This window comes from Gastrolobium bilobum, unplaced genomic scaffold, assembly GCF_033153095.1.
Source record: "Gastrolobium bilobum isolate Gb01-03AN ecotype WA unplaced genomic scaffold, APGP_CSIRO_Gbil_v1 utg1951, whole genome shotgun sequence".
In the NCBI taxonomy this organism is placed as follows: domain Eukaryota; kingdom Viridiplantae; phylum Streptophyta; class Magnoliopsida; order Fabales; family Fabaceae; genus Gastrolobium; species Gastrolobium bilobum.
In genome coordinates this window covers 90,769-110,460 of record NW_026898281.1, presented here as the reverse complement: position 1 = coordinate 110,460, position 19,692 = coordinate 90,769, and the positions used below count along the sequence as shown (strand labels likewise).

General features: G+C 35.5%; 4 protein-coding genes and 1 long non-coding RNA gene across 7 annotated transcripts; 3 read left to right on the top strand and 2 right to left on the bottom strand.

Moving 5' to 3' along the window:
• Positions 1-363: 363 nt before the first annotated feature.
• Positions 364-1,929, top strand: LOC133314491 (uncharacterized). The gene is made up of 3 exons (XR_009751959.1): positions 364-1,022; positions 1,123-1,199; positions 1,635-1,929. It is a non-coding gene; the product is annotated as an uncharacterized LOC133314491 (long non-coding RNA).
• Positions 1,930-4,430: 2,501 nt separating this feature from the next.
• Positions 4,431-6,425, top strand: LOC133314502 (protein RTF1 homolog). Of its 2 annotated transcripts, XM_061515992.1 has the most exons (2): positions 4,431-6,081; positions 6,130-6,425. In XM_061515992.1, exons 1-2 carry the CDS (start codon positions 4,431-4,433, stop codon positions 6,423-6,425), a joined length of 1,947 nt encoding a protein of 648 aa, XP_061371976.1. The 2 variants fall into 2 exon arrangements, with proteins under 2 accessions (XP_061371976.1, XP_061371975.1); XM_061515991.1 differs by having other exon boundaries at positions 4,431-6,425.
• Positions 6,426-7,102: 677 nt separating this feature from the next.
• On the bottom strand, positions 7,103-9,980 carry LOC133314460 (alkaline/neutral invertase A, mitochondrial). The gene is made up of 6 exons (XM_061515942.1): positions 9,207-9,980; positions 8,786-8,945; positions 8,424-8,635; positions 7,726-8,219; positions 7,537-7,585; positions 7,103-7,429 (listed from the first exon to the last, which is right to left on the bottom strand). Exons 1-6 carry the CDS (start codon positions 9,978-9,980, stop codon positions 7,103-7,105), a joined length of 2,016 nt encoding a protein of 671 aa, XP_061371926.1.
• Positions 9,981-11,276: 1,296 nt separating this feature from the next.
• Positions 11,277-13,163, top strand: LOC133314457 (psbP domain-containing protein 1, chloroplastic). Of its 2 annotated transcripts, none has more exons than XM_061515936.1 (3): positions 11,277-11,485; positions 12,084-12,493; positions 12,755-13,163. In XM_061515936.1, exons 2-3 carry the CDS (start codon positions 12,101-12,103, stop codon positions 12,974-12,976), a joined length of 615 nt encoding a protein of 204 aa, XP_061371920.1. In that variant the 5' UTR covers positions 11,277-11,485; positions 12,084-12,100; the 3' UTR covers positions 12,977-13,163. The 2 variants fall into 2 exon arrangements, with proteins under 2 accessions (XP_061371920.1, XP_061371919.1); XM_061515935.1 differs by having other exon boundaries at positions 12,068-12,493.
• A 1,054-nt stretch (positions 13,164-14,217) lies between these two features.
• On the bottom strand, positions 14,218-17,480 carry LOC133314455 (AP-3 complex subunit mu). Its single transcript, XM_061515934.1, has 8 exons — positions 17,372-17,480; positions 17,107-17,206; positions 16,863-16,973; positions 16,681-16,770; positions 16,277-16,524; positions 15,240-15,449; positions 14,869-15,076; positions 14,218-14,740 (listed from the first exon to the last, which is right to left on the bottom strand). Exons 1-8 carry the CDS (start codon positions 17,404-17,406, stop codon positions 14,495-14,497), a joined length of 1,248 nt encoding a protein of 415 aa, XP_061371918.1. The 5' UTR covers positions 17,407-17,480; the 3' UTR covers positions 14,218-14,494.
• Between the last annotated feature and the right edge of the window lie 2,212 nt (positions 17,481-19,692).

The following is a 19,692-nucleotide window of genomic DNA, read 5'->3' as shown; positions in this document are numbered from 1 at the left end:
TACTTGAGCTCTCTATTAGATAATTATAGTACATATAATAGTCCTAGCCTAATTAATTAATAAATTATGTGATTAAATAATTAAGCGTGCATCATGAGTAAAATTAAGTGTAGGACTTAATTAAGTGAATTGGGGTCACTTTTGAGATAAAAAATGTACTCAGTGAAAATTAAGGGGTATAGGTAAAATTATCCAAAATATAAAAATGAAAGTGAAATTATTTCCAGAAAAATATTCCAGACCTTTGGGTAGAGTTTGGTGGTGAATGAAGTTGAATAGATAGATAAGATAATACGCGCTTGATTTCACTTAACATGTGTTAAGTGACTACAAGACAAGGAACCAACTCATTTTTTCCCCCATTCCCGTCGAGACAGGGAAAGAAAAGAGTGAGGGTTTGGAAGCCATAGGAGAAAAATCATAATTTCCTTGATTCTCAATCGTTTTTCTTGATTCCGAAGCCTAAATCACTCTAAATCTTCTCCTCTTTCATAATCCAAGCTTAGTTTTGAGTGGGAGGCTTTGTGGAGAGAGATTTCACTCTCCAAAATTTCAACCCATATGAAAAGTGGAGGAGTTTGGTAGCTTTTACCTCCATGGGAGCTTGAGGAACACCCATCCTATTGTTGTGTGATCATCTGTGATACGTTTTCACTCTCTTTCACATGATTCCTTAAGATTTTCATGAGTTTAGGTTATGGTGAATAGTGTTGTTAGGGTTTTATGATAACGTGAGTAGATTGGCTATATTCTAAGAGCAATGAAGCTTGGTGTATGTTGTGAAAAATGCTAGGAATGATATTTAATCGGTGAAAATGAGTTTAGATGGTCATATGATTATGCTTTGAAAATTGCAAGATTATATACTTGATTGTGAATTTGCTTGCATTGGTAAACAACGGGTTGGTTTGGTGGGATATTGATTGTGTTTCATGTGATGGCTAGGATTGAGGCAATTGGACCACCCTTGAGTGACCAACCATTGGAGGGAGCTATGGAGCTTGATTAGCTCATTGGAATAGGTAAGTCCATGCTTTTGTTGTGGCATGAATTGGATAGTTTGGTTGATGATTATAAGATACTCTTGAATCCAATGTTTTGATTGCATTACACATTGTGTAGGTGGTTGTGTGTGAAGTTGATTATTGTAATTGGTGGCAAAACTTGTTGGTGAACAAAGGTTGAACTGAAGCTTTGAGGTAAGCCTTCAGACCTTGGGTGTTGATCCCTTATTTGTTCCACCAAGCCCGAAAGGGGTAGTGGTTGTTGATAGTGTCTGTAAATGCAATAAGGTAGTTTAATGCTTTGTTATACGTATGTGTATGCATTTGGTGTGGCATAGGATGGTGTTTCCCTATGTTGGTATGTTGCATGACGATGCGTAATTCATACTTGGTAGTTTAGCTGGCCAATAGGACTATTTGCATCTGAGTATCCTTAGGATAGCTTGAGAGCTCGAGGGATTTCTCCTGGAGATGTTTGTTACACACTGCATGGATATGTGTTTATTGCATTATTTATTGTTATTGCTATTACACTGTGATTGAACTATGAGGTGGAGAGATGCTCCAAGGACCCTTGGTTTACTGTGATATTCGTATATCTCACCCCGTGTGGTGGGGACCGCCTTTCAGGTAAAGATGTTGCAGGAGCCTCCGGTGGCAAGTGGCCATATTTGGATTAGTAGATGCATGAAGATGTTGCATTCTTTTGGATTATACATGACATGTAGTAGTACCATGTATAGGATTTACATTTGAAAGCCAATTGCTATATGTATGTCATCTTCTATTTTGATGGACTTAGCCTATGCTTATCTTCTTTGGTATCTCTTTTGTTGATGGGAACTAAAGATTTGATCATAGTGTTTTGTAGCTAAGTCACATGATTTTGTAATTAAGACATGTTGCAATGATGTAATGTTGTAATTATTGGATATATATATATATATATGATGAAAGGGTATGCATGTTTCCTTTAGTGTAGGAGTACCTTGAAGGATTTAAGAATAATTTATTAAAAGGATTATATGATGTCAATTAGGTGAAAGAAGACTTGTAGTTGGAAAATCCAAGTAAAAGTAAAGATATCATGTTTTGTTGTCCATTCTCATATCCTATATGATAGATTTGGACCCTTGTGTCTTAATGGAAGTTGTAGATCTTCTTCTTAACTTTCCAATGAGACCAAGATTGTGCAAATAGGAGTAGTATAACTAAAGTTACGGATGAAATACCAAATGAGGTCAAATTGTACTGTGGAGGGGGCTTAAGCCTGAAAATGGAGGCTTAAGCTCGCTCAGGGGGCTTAAGCGCCCTGATGCACCTGTGAAGGCCAAAAACCCTCTGTCGGTGGGCGCTTTAGCGCCCTGGAGCGCGCTTAAGCGTCATTGGTAGCCTAAAAATCCCATCTTCATCTGCCTTTGGGCGCTTAAGCTCCCTGTCGTGCGAAAAACTGGGTCGTGGAGGACGTTTAAGCGCTCTCAGCATACACACGATTTAGTAAAATTGGCATAACTTGAGCTACGGAGCTCCAAATTAGACGCGGTTTGAACCCACGCGTAGCTAACAAAGAGATTTATAACCTAGTGTGAGATGAGAACTATATAGTAAGTAAAGGAGTTCCAATTTAAGAAAAGGTGAAGAAAGTTTTGTAGTGAACTCGAACCGAATGATAATATGATGTTAAGCTTAATTTATTTTGTTCCGCAACGTAATATGGTTATTTTAAATTCGGCTTTGGTCAAAAAGAAAAATTTATCCGAATTTATAATTGAACTAACGTGATTGTAACTGCGCTTAATATCATAATGCGATGTTAACAAACCGGTTCTAGAACAGGGTGTTAGAGTACACTTCTATTATTGATGAGTTGAAGAACAACATTCAAAATTGGAAGGATGTAATCAACTGCAATTATTCAATGAAGGCTCTAGCTCCCGCACTCTGTAGTATTACCCAAATAAAATTCTTATATTAATCCGTTATGTTTATCAATGAGAGAACTGGATAATGGCAAGTTCTTTTTAGCCTTCTATGAATATTAATTCCACCATGAAGTTATATCGGCCACAGTACAAAACTGTTTTAAGTTCGCAAATGCAGCATTATATATGATAAAATAAAATCTATCCAGACGGGAAAATATGTAGATAGACTCTTTAGAACCAGTTAAATCAATATGCTATGATAACTGGCGGAGAAAAATTTATTTATGTCTAACAATGGGGTTCGGGGCAGAACCCCCGATTTGTTATTTTTTATTTTAATTTTAAATGCATTAAGAAATAAAACAATATAAACAAAAAAAAAACTTCAAACTTAATATAAAAGGATAGTAATGAAAAATCAACTAACCTATTATAATAAAGAGAAGGCCACCACCACATCCATAACCTTAGAATATCATTGAAATTCGTTTTGAAAATAAATGGCGAGACTTCTGGTTGACGCAAGGGGTGCTTCTTGCTTACCTTGATTTGAAGCGAGGGACATCATGCACGAAACACACTGGCACACCATAGTCTCATGCTTTGCATCTAAGCCATCACCTCGAGCACCAGAATCAGCCACCACAGAACCAACCCCTCACACATCACATTCGTGACTTGCGGACTTCGGTCACCAGAATCAACCATCAAAAACTTAAAAAAAAAAAAAAAAAAAGTTTATGTCGGCAAGTGCGGACAATTGCGCATGACTAGGTCCGCCAATGGCTATGATTATATATTATATGATAATAACAGCAGTATATAACCTACATTGTTCTGATTGAACCAGTCAAACATCATCTGCGCAATTTATACGTTTTTATAGGAGTTAGTTTCTGTAAATAGGGAGTTCTAATTTACATGAGTTTTAATTACATGAATATCCTATCTCAGTCGAGAACACAAAGACATCCACTGATCTAAGGAGAACATCTCAAACTCTTGCTGAATTTTATAGTTTCTACAACCAAGAACAATTTTTATTTTTAGTGCTGAATTTGGTGACTGTTGCCTTCCTGATCTTGGTGTTCCCTTACACATTGTCCCTGGCTCAGGTTCCTTTATTTATTTATTTTCATTTTTTTTTTTTTTGACTGAGTTGCATGTGTGCATCTTGTGACCGTTAAAGATGTCATAAACCGCAAGTTTATATTTATGCAGACACTAATGATGCTGTTAATTCATGCATGTGATCTTCTAATAAAATCTTCTGTTTATGTAGACGCTAATGTAGCTAAAATTGTTATTGCCTTTGCTTACCAATTAAGGAGAGAAGCACGTCAATGAGATTCTCTCAAACTTTGTGGCATATATTATTATCAACAAACAAAAAGATGCCACGTTTCAATAATTGTTCAAACCAAAAACTGATTGGCTGTTTGCATCTTACTCAGTTGGAGTATTAATATAACTTGAACTGCACACCAACACAGAAGAGAGGATGGCAGACTTGGAAAACATGCTTCTTGAGGCAGCTGGAAGAACAAGTTCTCCAGTGAGAAAGAGGCACAAGCTTCGGAACTCAAAAATGAAACGTGAGGGTGCTGCATTTTCTGATGGGGGAAGTAATTCCAGAGGAGAAAACTCTGATGAGGTTTCTGGTGGTGCAAGCAAGAGGCCAACAAGATGTGCATCCAATGTTCCATTGAAGAAGAGGTTGGACCTCAGCAAAAGAGTTGGTATTAGTAATGAGCATGGAAGCCAGGGAGGAGGAGGAGGAGGAGGAGGTGAATTGGAAGATGGAGGTCGTGTTAGGGAAGGTGGAAGCAGTGAGGAATCTGATGTTGGCAGTGATCTTTACAAGAATGAAGATGACAAGGAGAGGCTTGCAAAGATGACTGAACTTGAAAGAGAGATGATTTTATCTGATAGAGCAGCAAAGAAAGGTGAAAAGGAATTCAAAGAGCAATTGAGAATGAAGAGGGACAACAACAATGCAATTTCAAAGACTAGTCAATCACCTCTTCCTTCATCTGCCAAGGTTCGTACATCAGCAAGACATGCTGAGAGGACAGCTGCTAAAGGAGATGTTCTAAGTGAATTGCGTGCAAAAAGGATGAAGCAGCAGATCCCAGACAGTCATGGTAAGTTGGGAAATGCATCAGGAACAGGCTCAAGTAGCAAGGGATTGAAGCAAAAATCTGGAGCAACAGCAAGTCCAAGTAGCTCTAGTCAGAGTGAGAGTCATATGAGGTCTGACAGTGAAAGAGAATCCTCTGAGGGATTGGCTGACAGTGATGATGATAAGAACATGCATGAATCAGAGATGCCAACATTTCAGGATATAAAGGAAATTACCATTAGGAGGTCAAAGCTAGTGAAATGGTTGAATGAACCATTTTTTGAGGAGTTAATTGTTGGTTGTTTTGTAAGAATTGGCATAGGAAGGTCAGACAGTGGACCTGTCTACAGGCTCTGCATGGTCCAAAGAGTTGATGGAAGTGACCCTGATAGACATTACAAGGTAGAGAATAGAGTCACTTATAAGTATCTGGTTTGTGTATGGGGAAGTGAAAACTCTGCTGCCAGGTTTCAAGTGGCTGTAGTTTCAGATTCTGCACCACTGGAGAAAGAGTTCAAACAGTGGGTTAGAGAAGTTGAGAGAACTTGCAGCCAGATGCCTAGTAAGCTGAATGTGTTGGAAAAGAAGGAGGCAATAAGAAGAACCAACACATATATTTACTCAGCAGCCACTGTGAAGCAGATGCTAGAGGAGAAAAAATCTGCAACATCTAGGCCACTGAACATTGCAGTAGAGAAAGATCGTTTAAAGAGACAGTTGGAAATAGCAAAAAGTAAGAATGATGAGGCAGAGATGGATAGGATATACACAAAGCTGACAGAATTGGAAGCATCCCGTCAAGCTCAGGAGAATGATGCCAAGGCTATAAGGCTTGCTGAGATGAACAGAAAGAACAGGTTTGAGAACTTCAAAAACTTATCTGAGCATAAACAGTTGAAAGCAAAAGCTGGAGAGGAGGGGTATGATCCCTTTTCAAGGAGGTGGACAAGGTCGAGGAATTACTACAATAAAGATAGTAAAGAAGCTCAGGAGAATGAAGAAGATAAAGGAGAAAAGGATGTAACTGCGGGTGAAGTTAGTAGAAGGGAAGGACAAGAACCTGTCACTATAAAGGTAGGGGTTAAAGCAACAGAAGCTGCATTGCAAGCTGCTGCTGTTGCTGGGAAGTTGATTGATACCTTTGCTCCCGTGGATCGTGGAACAGAATCAAATATGCTGCATGATTTTGAATTGCCAATTTCACTTGCTGAACTCAAGAATTTTGGAGGAACACAAGGACTTAAAAATGGGTTTCTGGCAAGGAAACAAAAAATAGAAGCAACAGTTGGGTGCCGGGTTCCTGAGAATGACGGGAGTAGGCATGCCCTTACATTAACTATCAGTGACTACAAGAGAAGAAGAGGGCTTCTGTGAAGTTTGAAAATTCAGCCAAATATGTCTTCTATACATATTTTTAACACAGCATCCACTATCCATATCACTTTCCTAAGTTAAGGTATTAAGGTAATATCTTCAGCTGAATAACGCAGAGAATAAGTGGTGATTCATTTTATTAATTTCATTAACATAACTTGCTTTCTTGAAAGAGAAGGAAGATACCTTTCCTTTGGTTACTCGGCATGTTTCCAAAATTTTCATCCTTTACCTCTTCTATTCTATGCTTGTTTATCTGTGTTTTGGTGGTTGGGATATACATTATTTCTTCAAAACATAATTAGCTGCTAAAAGGTTTGATGGTATGATATATTTATTTTGAAAGATCGATTTCAGCTGTTGGCTGTAAGAATTAACAAGAAGCAAAGATCTCAACATCTACAAAGAAGGATGGGGTAAAATAATTTAGGTGGGCCTGCAAAGAAACTCATAAAAAAATGCTCCAGAGGAGAATTCTATAATGAGAAAAATCATTATGTACATATTTGCAAATTTACAAACTAATGAGTAAGAATCCCCCTTTCCCCTAAAAAAGAAAGCCTTATTTGTCATAGGCACAGAAATGTGGAAGATACTGTTTTTCCATTGTAATTTTTACTGTATCCTATCAAACTCATACAATACCCTAAACTTTTGAATGTACAGTAGAAGCCTCATCAGACGAGAACATGAGACTTTGCGGCATCACGGGAGCATTTTGCCCTGCCACTCTTACTAAGGACACAAACACATGTCTCAAGAATCTCAAAATCCTCATCCCAGCACAACAAGGATGCTTTTTCAGGATTCTTCAAAAGGATCTTAGAAGCAAGGAACCCAGCTAATGTCCATGTTTGATAACGCCTAGCTTGTTTTCCAATAAATCTTCCCGTTCGGGTGTCATAATATTCAGGCCAAGAATCAACTGGTAGCCTTTTCTCAGCCAAAGCAACTGCTTTCTGAGCTAGTTCATTTCTTCCCATTTTGATGCATGCCAACGTGAACTAAAGATCATGCATGAGCAAACACATCAGATATTAAAGCAAAGTTTAGCTGTGAAGATGAGTCTTTCACAATAAGATCAACAATATTTCCATCAGGATAAATTTACCTGCCACAGAAGGGTTGGCCAAGATCCACCATTGTGATATGACCAAGGGCTGCACAATTTAAGCGTGGAGTCTCAGTTATGATGTACACCATAGAAGCAAAATTATGAATACAAATCTAAATAAATAAATAAAAAAGAACTCAGAGACATGCAAACAACCGAAAGAAAAACCACAGAAAGAATTTTTACGTATTCTTTGGGTCGCTGCCAGTAATTATGCGCCATTCATCATTCTCCAAGGCAGGATAACATATCTTAAGAGGCATGTTCCCCACGAGATCATCCCATTTTGCTTCTATCAGATTCAAAATAGCCTTATTCTGTCTTGGGGTACCCAAAGACGAAACAACAGACCAAAGATTTCCAAGCATGAAAAACCTGAAATCCATGTGAGCTGGCTGAAGATTCCCCATCAGAAATCCACCTTCCTCTGGAATCCAATCCATTAGCCACATTGGAATTTGTTCTGGATAGATGTTGAACTTATTTGTGGCTTCCAAGGAGTACTCTTCTGTTTTATACCTGTATATCTCATTCATCTTTTTCATATCCAACCAATAATTTTCTCTAATGTGGAATGACAGTGCACTGAGTCTGTTATTAATTTCTCCAACCAGATTCTTGGATCCATCATCTACTACAACCATCTCACGGGCAGAGCGAAGAGCTGAGTAAAATAACGCCTGCAAAGTAAAACATACCGCGTATAAGGTCAACCAAAAGGTTAGATTTTAAGTGAAGCAATAGAGGTTAGAATTCTGAATCCAGAGTTTCGTTTCATATCAGAGTTTAAAACAAGTTCACAAGAATAGCATAATTTCCAAATCCATATATCACCTAATACAAAACACAAGGATGCAAACATAGCTTAGTTATATTAGACTCACTTGAATCTCAAGGGGGTGACCATGAATACCCATCCTCCTGTCTATCATGCAAGATCCATCAGTTACTAACAGAGAAGGAAACATATCGAAGCCATCCGTTAAACACAGGTTAAGGATCATTCGTAAGCCTGTTTGAAAATCCAACCTTTCTTGTAAGGTGTAGTCACCAGTGAGCTTCCCATAAGCCCGCAGCAGGATGATCCACCACAATCCTATCACGGAAAACATAGAAACAACTCATTTTGTAACGTTACTCAAATTATAACAACATTCTGGGAATGACTAATGTTTACAGCGCACAAGCAATCTTCAAATATACTATTATTTTACATGCACATTATAAAGAACAGCAGAATACTAACCTGAATCTACAGGAGCAACACGACCAATAGCTGATTCCCCAAAATCAGGATCTAGAACTTCTTCTTTCTTTTCTTCATTAATTTGCGTAGTTTTAACTTTGAAACTAGCAGGCATTAAACCCTGCCCTGGGCTATAGCAGTCCACTGTTTTCTCCCAACTCTGTTGCAATTGAATAGGGAGATGGATGAAAAATATTAAGCATCAATAAAGAGAAAAGTGACACATTATCCTCATATACATGGCATGATGACAAACAAGTGATAGTATAATAGTCAAACGGTCACATTTAATTATGGTTTAACACGAGTCAAGAGATTTTATGATATAAATCCATGACGATTAAGAAGCAAAAAAACAACTTCTTACAATGCACCCCCCAAAATAAAAAATAAAAAAAGACCCTAAAGAGTAGTAAATTACCTGGAGTTGCAAGGTGTGAAGGAGAAAGTTCTTAACAATCTCTTTTTCTCCCCTGAGCAAGAAAGCAAGAGCCGAAGGGATAAAATCACGAATAAAAACCTGATCATAATTCAAGGGTTGCTCGTCACCTGAATCATTTGCTGCAACAGTTCCCACAGGGGTGTCACAATATGTCACAAGCGCATCCTGCAATAACTTCCATGCCTCCTTTTCCACCTCTGTCTCTTCACCATTGTTCAAGGGCTCAGATACATTCTTCGAACCACATGAATTCTCTGTGTTCACATCTTTCTCACCAACTTCTAACCGGGACTCTTCCTCTTCTCCAACATTCTTCTCATCGTTATCAATTCTTTCCACCACGAATGGCTTCACATGCACGCCACCCTTCACGTATACCTTCTCACCATTGTTCTCATTGACACGTGTCTCAATGGAGCCTGAGAAGTCTCGAGCCTTGAAGTCGAAGGCAACTCCAGGAACGGCAGAGACATCACCCGTTGTTCTTGTTCCTCTTAAACGAAGGGACCTTGAATGGACGAAACTCGAAGAGGAAGGTAAACCAAAAACTTTCTGGGTACCATTCATTATGCGTCCAAACTCTAACATGCGAAAAGGGAAATGCATGCTGTTGTGACCAAAAGGGTTAGAGATAGACATAGGCATCGTAAGAGTATGGTGACGTCTTGCAAGAAACGATGAATTTTTGCAACTAATGAGAATCCTAGAGGATGGTTTCATGGTGCAAATGCTAATAAGGCTGATAGCGATCATAGCAAAAGAACATCAATGACATAAACGAAATATGTGCAAGTGGTTGATATAGATTTTGAAAGTTCTATCAATGTAATGGTAATGAGAATCTGAGAGGTTCAAGAAAGGGTGTCTCAATTTTTATTTTTTTTTGGGTACAGGGTGTCTCAAAAAACAAGAATGGCCAAAAGTCAAGTGGGTAGAATAGAAAGTCAATGGCCTTTTATTATGTATGATGTATATGTATAGGAACAGAAACTGCTACCTTTGGAACCAAGATTCTGATTTTTCACCACAGAAACCCCCTGGTCAGATTGCTTTTTTTTTACCCCTTTTGGCCAACAATTTATTTTAGATTTCTAAGGTAAATTATCCATGTGTGGATATGTTAATTGCCAACAAAAAATTAGGTTACTCTCTATTTGTAACCTGAACGATGAAGTTTGTAGTTTGCAGTACTTTGTAACTTTATTCCGTAATCACAGAAAAGTTTTGCATTTTGCTATATTTGGGAATTTCAGTAATGTTCGGGTAAGCATTCAAACACCAAATAATTTTAACTTTATTTATTTATTTATTTTAACTTAATTCCTTTAAAACTTATTTTAATTAGATACTTTTAGTTGGAAATGAAGATACTATAATTTTAAATTATTTTTTAACTTTAAAAAAAGTTCGCCAATGAGACTCTTAAGTATTAATCCTTGAGCTTATTCTACTACTCATATAGTCATATTACTCATATATAAAACTGCTTCGTAAATGAACAAAAACGGTTACTACTTGAGATGAGATGAGCTATTTTTCAATTTTTTTGTGTCTTTGCTTGAGTTATCTGTGGGAAAAGTGAATGCCTTTTTAATTCCAGTAGATAACAGAAAATTTGAATAAATTTATTTAAAGAAAAATAATATTTTATGTGAAAAAAAATAATATACTATATGGTAAAAAATACATAATATTTTTTTTAATTGAAAATTTGTGTTATACACATCTTATTATTATTCATAAATTTGTACATCAATCCAATATTATTTTATATTCCATTTTAATGTCTTAAAATCACCGCAAAACATATTTTTCAAAATAAACAAAAATATTAATCATATGTTTTCAAACTTATTTATTATTTTATCAATTTCATATTAATTTGTATAATATTTACACAATAATTATTTATTATGTATTCAAGATTAAATTGATCAAACTTATTTTCTATAGTAAATTATCGAATTATACGTCTTTAAAATATAAATAATAAGAGGAGAGAGAGAGAGAGAGAGAATTTGACATAGAATAATAGGAGCTTACAGTGGTGTGTGGGGTTGGTGCTGTGGTGCTTGTGCCTGCCTCTATCTATTCTATCCATTTGGTGTGAATGTGAAAGTGTGAGTGATCTTTTGGAAATGGCTAACGCAATTGTAATAATGGGTTTTCTGCCCCGACCCATTGCCAATATGACGCCGTTTCAGTTTCCCAATCGCAGTTACTCCGCTCGCTGCTCCGTTTCTCCCACATCCCAATCGGTAATCAAATTTCACACTTTTAAGATTATTATGCTCTTTGTGTTTTTTTTCCTTCTTATCTTAATAGACGATGGCTTGTATTGTATTATATAGTGTGAGCATAATTCATTGCAGCTTCTCATAATGATATGGTGTGGAATTTGAATGTGCAACGCACACACAAAAATAAAAATATAAAACCTTGGGAATTCGGATATTTTTTTTAAGCTTTCTCCTACAAGGGTAAGCATTTGTTGCACTTTTCCGTGAGCACAGGATTGTATTACGTGACATTCAAACCGATTTGTGTTTAGTACCGCTTGCAATAGAAAGAGAAGCAAAGTTTCTTGAGTCTGATATTTTCTGCAAATGGAAGAGGGAGTAATGAGTATAACCCAGAAGTGGCATAAGATAAGTAACTGCGAGTAATAATTTTGTGTGCTTATATTGTTCCATAGAATTGCCATCAAGGGGTTTAATGGGAGTGGTCTATATGTTCCATAGAATCTTAGTCCACTCTGTATTAACCTTTTATTTTCTACTATTTTGACATGGGCCATCTGCAAATGGCCTTTGATTCTATCTCCGCTAATATATAATCAGACTAAAGCTTTTGCAGTTCCAAGGAGGAAAGCAATGTCCTTGATCTTATCAAGTTACATTCTCTCAGAGGTTGGTTTAGCATTGGCTCTGCAGTCTCCTGTGTTCCGCGAATATGTGGACACATTTGATGGTTATTCATTCAAGTACCCAGGGAATTGGATTCAAGTTCGAGGTGCTGGGGCTGACATATTCTTCAGGGACCCTTATGTTCTTGATGAAAATCTATCTGTTGAAGTTTCTTCACCTTCATCTTCCAAATACAAGAGTGTTGAAGACTTGGGTCCTCCCCAAGAAGCTGGAAAGAAAGTGCTCAAGCAGTATCTGACTGAGTTTATGTCTACAAGACTTGGCGTTCGACGTGAATCAAATATTCTTTCCACATCTTCAAGAGTTGCTGATGATGGCAAGTTATACTATCAAGTTGAGGTTGGTTAACAATCACATTCGAAACATCTTTAGCATTGATGAGTCTAACATGTATTGTCAGATGGAACTATTTGGTTAGATTAGCATAAATTGATACAATGGAAAGCGAATAACAGAAAATAAAAATGCTAACGAAATCATTCTCAAGCATCATCATCATCTTTCGTCGGAGTTCCTTTGTTCAGGAACAGTTGTACCTTCTCATTCCTTGTTGCGAAATTACATCAATTGATTAATGGAATGTGTTTTCTATGTTGCTAGGTAAACATAAAGTCATATGCTAGTAACAATGAGCTTGCTGTTATGCCACAAGACCGGGTGGTGCGTCTGGAATGGGATAGGAGGTACCTATCTGTTCTGGGGGTTGAAAACAACCAACTGTATGAGTTGAGATTGCAGGCGCCAGAAAATGTGTTTGCAGAGGAGGAAAATGATCTTCGTCGAGTCATGGATTCGTTTCGTGTGGACAAGATTGCCGGTTAGAACTAGAACGTTGGATATATGAAGATGTTCTGTGGTCTTGTAATTTAATCTTTTTTTCTTTATTTCTTCTTTATTTTTATGACCTGTTTTGGATTAATTTCATTTTTGTCCCTTTTTTAAATTAAAATTTTGGCCTTCTGATTTTAATTGTAAAATTGTTGTCTTGTTTTTCGTATTTATGCAAGTCTGCTGGTTGAATTAATGTTTGACATGACACTGAACAGTTCTTATGAGCTATTGTGACACGTTTTATATCATAGAAGTCGAGCCAAATCTAAAATAAGAATTGTTACACCAGTATTATACTGGAAGACACTTAATTATTACATCACTATAAAATCTATGAATAGTATAAATTGAAGGGGATTCAACAATTCTTCTCCACAAACAAATCTTACGTGGAACTTATTTTAATTTTTTTTCTTTTTCCTATTATCTCTCCTCTTTTTTCTTTTTGAGTGTAGGAAAATTGCTCTTATCTTACACAAAATAAGAAAAATAAATCCCTAAATTGAAACTAGAAAAACCAAAATATACTTAAGTAAAAGAAAAATAAATATATAACTACTGGCATATACCTTAAAGTTTAATTGACATCAGCCTGATTTATAAGATTGAGATATGATGATAATGTTAGAAGTTTAATTTTTCATTAGATTATCTATTTTTTCCCTTAATCGAGTGAGATTATATTTAGTGTTCTTGGAGCATTTTGGATTCTGGGAGAAAAGAGAGAGATGGAAGAGATTGAGAAGAGAAGAAAGAAGAAAAAAGAATATTTCTTCATATGTCATTCATTTAATGAAAGGACCACAATAGTCTTGGATTATATTAAAAAATTCCTAATCAAGTGTACCAAATATTGACATTGTGTGTTTAATCATTATTCATCTGATTTTTACCACCAGAAACAATTGAATGTTCTTTGTAATATAAATTCCATTTTGTGACAGATACTCAACTGATAGTGTTTAATAAGTAAAGAGAAATAATTTTTTTATGTTGTAAGAAAATAGTTATCTTATGTTGTAGAATTAAGATTGCAAGTGGAACCCACAGATAAGAGGAGAGAGAAAAAGAAGAAGTGGAACTCATCCATCTTTTGTGTGTGTAGAAAATTTAATTATCTCATGTAATGGATAAGTAAAAAAAGAAGTGAAATCCATAAGTAAAATTCAGACTGCATTCAAAGTTGATTGTTGGATAAAATAAAGTACATAAGATCCTTCATCCATCTAAAAATCATTAAACACAATTCATTCTCACTAATGCCAATCTTTAAAAGAAAAAAAAATTAAACACAAGTGGCATGATTCATAAAACCACGATAATTCAGATAACCGGGATATGATTCACTACTAAAAATGCTTTGAAACCTAATACCGAAAAAAATATAATACTTTGAAACCAGAAGAAAACACTACCTAGTTACTTTACAAACGAAACCAGCCATGTACATGCAACAAAATTTCATGTCCAGAGTCATGACAAGTCTCAGACTTGATGTTAAATACAAAATTATGACCTGACTTCAAATTCACCTGCCCGAGTAAGAGCTCGAAAACCTTTGTAGAAACGGTAGGGTACGGTCTTCAGATCCAGTTTATCTATTAGCAGACCAGAGAGGGCGACTCCCATAATCCTAAAACCCACTTGAAATGTGGGAAAGACATGAAGGCGCTCCAATCCAGTCTCAAGCACCAATGTCCCAGACATTGAAGGGGCTTTATCCTTTGGGATCCGACCAATGGACCAAGTGCATGTCTGATAGAACAAGATGCAATGAAAGCTTCAAATTACATTGCAAAAATAGTTCATATCTGACCATTTTAACTCCTGGTTTCTAAAATAGATAAAAAAAATAAGCAGATATAGTGCGGCTTATTAGGTACCTTGTTAGAAAGGATGTTTACTGTTCCATGATTTGAATTCAGATCAGCTGATAAGATGCAAGAAGGAAGCTGAAACTGAACAGTAACTGAATCAACTGTCTTTCCAGGATCATTTCTTATGCCAACCAATATACTAACACGGCATGTCCCACCATCTGAAGTCAACTGTGGCTTTACATATATTGGGGTGTTCTTCAATTTTCTAACTCTGAAAAAGTGAAATGCCAGAATTTTTTAGAGAAAGAAAATTGGGAATACCGTGGAATGAAATTCAACATCACAGTTATATATTTTTATCCAAACTGACTTCTCGAATGAAGGTTTCAAATCCTAATTTAGACATCAACAATACATAAAGCTGGACCCCATACCTGTAACTCATAAGTTTAAATTGTCCATCAGGAGGCACAAATGAAAGAATTTGATGGGATTCCCAAGGCCGAAATCTAACACAGGGATGGAACCTCACGTCATCTAGGATTGAAGGATTTGCAAATAAAAGAGTCAAATCAGGAAGGCCTGTGATATGGGAATTTACTTGAACCTCACCATAGATCTCACATTTCACCAGAACTCCGTCCCTGCATCAACAGAATTTTTCAGTAGTGAGCAAAAAATAACTACTAAGGAGGAGTCTCCAGATGATCTTCAATAAAGTCCAGCCATATCAAGTTCCACAAGTTCAAACTTTCAAGAATCAGTGATATCCTGTTCATTAAGCTTGCAAAAGGCTTAGGAGGGAAAATGGAAAAAGAAATTCAACTCTTTTCTTAGTTCAAAATACAGTTGTATTAATTAACAAAAAGAAAAAGGTATTAAATATAAAATCCATGTCAATTTGAGTTGTCCACTACCCTTTGATTGTTATATCTCGGCCGGAAATCTAACCATTTATTAAACGCAAAATGGCCCATGTACAAATGATTTCATCTAGCTACAGCTTTGCCTAAGATGCTTAATTGGAAACGTAGAGTGTGTATTATAAACTTCAAGCTTCACAGAGCTACATCCCCAATTGATTAATCATTGAACTATTTCAAGGAATATTCTGTTTGCAAGTTAAGGAGTGAAACAAGTACCTTTAATCCAGTAAAAGAAGATTGAATTAGTGCCAATCCAGATTAGGGATGAAAATGAAGCGCACACTACTAAGTTATACAGTAACCTATGTACAAACTACAAACAGCTTTTCAATCTTAATGAATTATAGTAATCCTTTCTTCATCCGGAAAAGGCAAACAAGTGTAACACATAATTTCTTTCTTTTGCGTGTAGTCTTAGATTCAAATTTTTTATATTCTAACTTTCCAAGCTTGCCAAAATAAGTAATCAATAAGACCATAATTAAAAAAATAAATAAATGAATTGCCCTAGTAAAGAAGTGAAAGACGAGAATGAGCATAAAGACCTGTTTATTGTCGCATCCATTTCTTCAACAAGATCTACATAAACTTCATTGCTGGCATACTTTGGATCTGCTGTTCTCCAGGGAACAATAGATGCTGTAGCACCTGGAAGCGTGTCACTCACATTGGAGCTGCTGCCAGTCACAACGCTCAAGACTTTGCTAACAATATTTGGTGGAGCTATCATCTCTTGCAGGATATTAGGTTCTGTGGTTAGAGGGAAGCCATTGTCTATCATCTCATCCAGCAGCTACAATAACAAACAAACTGATTATTTTTGCATCTAAACAACAAATCAATGGGGGAAAAAATAACAAAGCCTAATAACATCTCATTTCATGATAAAAGTCTACCACTATCCCTTGGAAGTTATGATTGCAGATGGGAAAGTAGTTCAGAGAAATACCTCATACACGATGATAAAGTTGTCCTTTATCAAGTCTTCATTCAATCCCCCAAGATAATCATTGAGGACATCGGCTACCCTAGAAAGGAACTAAAAATCAGATGGTTAAAAGAACTAACACAGTAGCGTTGGTGTGCCATCACAATATGAGTTGCAAATCGCATGTATAACTGGAAATATACCTCAATGGCCATCAATGGTGGCATTTCAACTTGAGAGCAGGCCAAAAAAGTGATTCCCTCACGAAAAACTTGGAATAGATAATGTGTAGGAGAAGCAATCACTGGTTGTTGCTATACACATAGAAGAGAACAAACTAAAATAAGCCCTATAAGCAGGAGCTAAGCTAGACAAAAATGAATTCAAGATTTGAAGACAAATGTGAAAAATATTAAGGTTAGAGAAGAATATGATGGAAGAGAATACCTTGATGGAATCAGGTTGAGAAATGGCGTGGTCCCAGAACCAGGCACAAATGGAGCGATCTACGCGGTGCCCAGTGAGCTGTTTCTCTAGCATTACCTCTCTAGGGAATCAAAATTTCAGAGTTCAAGATCGATAACCATTCATTAAATTCAAATGAAAATTCGAAATCGGAAATTGAATCGTGAGTTGATGGCTCCAGCAAGTTAAGTAAATTGGCATGATTTTCGTTTCAACAATCAAAGATAAGAGTATGCGTGAATCTTACCCGGAATCGGACAGAAGAAATATGCACTGCAACATTTCTCTCTCTCTCTCTCTCTAAATCGAAGCTCAGAAACAAGGGAGATGAAAAACCCAGGCAGATTATAATAATAAGAATAATTGAATAGAATTGGGCATGTTTGTCACGAAGGAGTGTCCATCATTTCACAACGGTAGATACAATACAAGGTACGCTAGTTTCTACACTTTGTGTTTCTTTGAGACATCAAGGACCAAACATAACCATTTCATTACTAAAATTAAGGAAAAAATATTTGTATTTTTAAAGTATATAATTTTGTGTAATTTTAGATTTTAATAATTAATTTTCGTCAATCAATGATTATAATTTATTATGAATTATTAATTAATTAATAATTGTTAATTGATGAAGATCAACGTTTAGAATCTAAAATGACACAAAATTATATCCTTTAAAAGGACAAATATTTTTTGCATTATATATTTATTTGTTTTTGAAAAGGGTTTAGCAAGTTCTCTGGCTTTTTGACCATTTTGTCTCTCATTAATTAATTAATAATTATTTTGCCCCTTATTGAAAACTATCTACCAATCTGCTCCTCTTTATACGATTAAGTTGAAGAGTTAATCGATTAAATGGTCAAAACTGACAAAAATCATTGACTTGAAGATTTAATCGATTAAATTTTCAATTTAATCGATTAAATCTTCAAAAAAACAAATCTCCCAAATCAGTGTTTTCAGACACCCTTGGTTCCTCTGATTCAGATACACCAACAGAAAATTTGTCCCCGGTCTCATCCATCAGTAGTGTCCATACTAGTAGCTTTCCACTTGCTGAGCCCAAAACATCATTTGAGGAAGATAGATCTCCACCACCAGATGCTCTATATTCTGGTTCAACTCATGATGAGCAACCATTCGTAGTACATCTTAAATCCTAATGATGATTAAATCTTCAACAGAGTTGTTCCAAACAATTTGAGAGTACGACCAGATGATTCTTCCGCTGCATCGTCTTTGGTAGAAACACCTTTGTGGAAAAGTTCGAGTTTCTAGACATTTAGGTAACAAAAATTAGAATACAAAATCATATATCATTTTCTTAAAACTATTTTTATGATGATATTGTAATCAAGAAAATGAAATGGATTAGGATTTAAGATGTACTACGAATGGTTACTCATCATGAGTTGAACAAGAATATAGAGCATCTGGTGGCGAAGATCCATCTTCCTCAAATGATGTTTTGGGCTCAGCAAGTGGAAAGCTACTGGTATGGACACAACTAATGGATGAGACCGGGGACAAACTTTCTGTTGGTGTATCTGAATCAGAGGAACCAAAGGTGTCTGAAAACACTAATTTGGGAGATTTGTTTTTTGAAGATTTAATCGATTATATTTGAAGATTTAATCGATTAAATCTTCAAGTCAATGATTTTTGTCAGTTTTGACCATTTAATCGATTAAATATTCAAATTAATCGATAAAGAAGGGTAGATTGGTAGATAATTTTTAATAAGGAGCAAAATGATTATTAATTAATTAATAAGGGGCAAAAGGGTCAAAAAGCCCAAGTTATCTTGTCTAACTCAAAGGGAAGTCATTCTGAAATTTGAAATAATAATAAAAATAAGTATTTTAGAAAAATTAATATTATAAATATTATAAGAGAGAAATAATTTTTTTATTTTTATATTTTTTTTCTCAAATATCAAAATAACGTAAAGTTACTGGAGATAATTTTATCTTTTATTATTCTATTATTTTTCAAAAGATAATTAGATAGATAAAATGTAATAAAATGAGAAATTTATATAGTTTAAAAGGAAATTGATCCTCTCAAATATGATTTCACATTATTAGATTATGTGAAGGGTTCTTAATCGTTGATGGACAAATTTTAAGCTTTTTTTTCACGTCTTGTATTTTAATATTTTTTTCTTTCATCTCTTATCACCGTTGATTTATTTATCAAGAATTAAAAACCTTTCAAATGACTTGATTATATGAAGGATTTAAAATTTTTAAAGTTATGCTCACCAAAATACATGTAAAAAAATGTGTAGGATCCATGTGAACTCATATAAAAAGAAGGGAGAGAAAAAAAAGAAACTTTTGAACTTTCCAACACAAAAAAAAAAAAGAAAAAAAAAAGGCCCACGAGAGTTAAAAATTAAAAAGAAATATTTTTTTTTTGGTATCCTGACTGAGACAAACTCCCACACAGGCTAAATAGAAGAAATAAATATTACAAAAAATAAATAAATAGAAGAAATAAAATGTGGCCTATTAACACTACCTAAATCAGCTAAATACTGTTATCAAAAAAAAAAAAAAT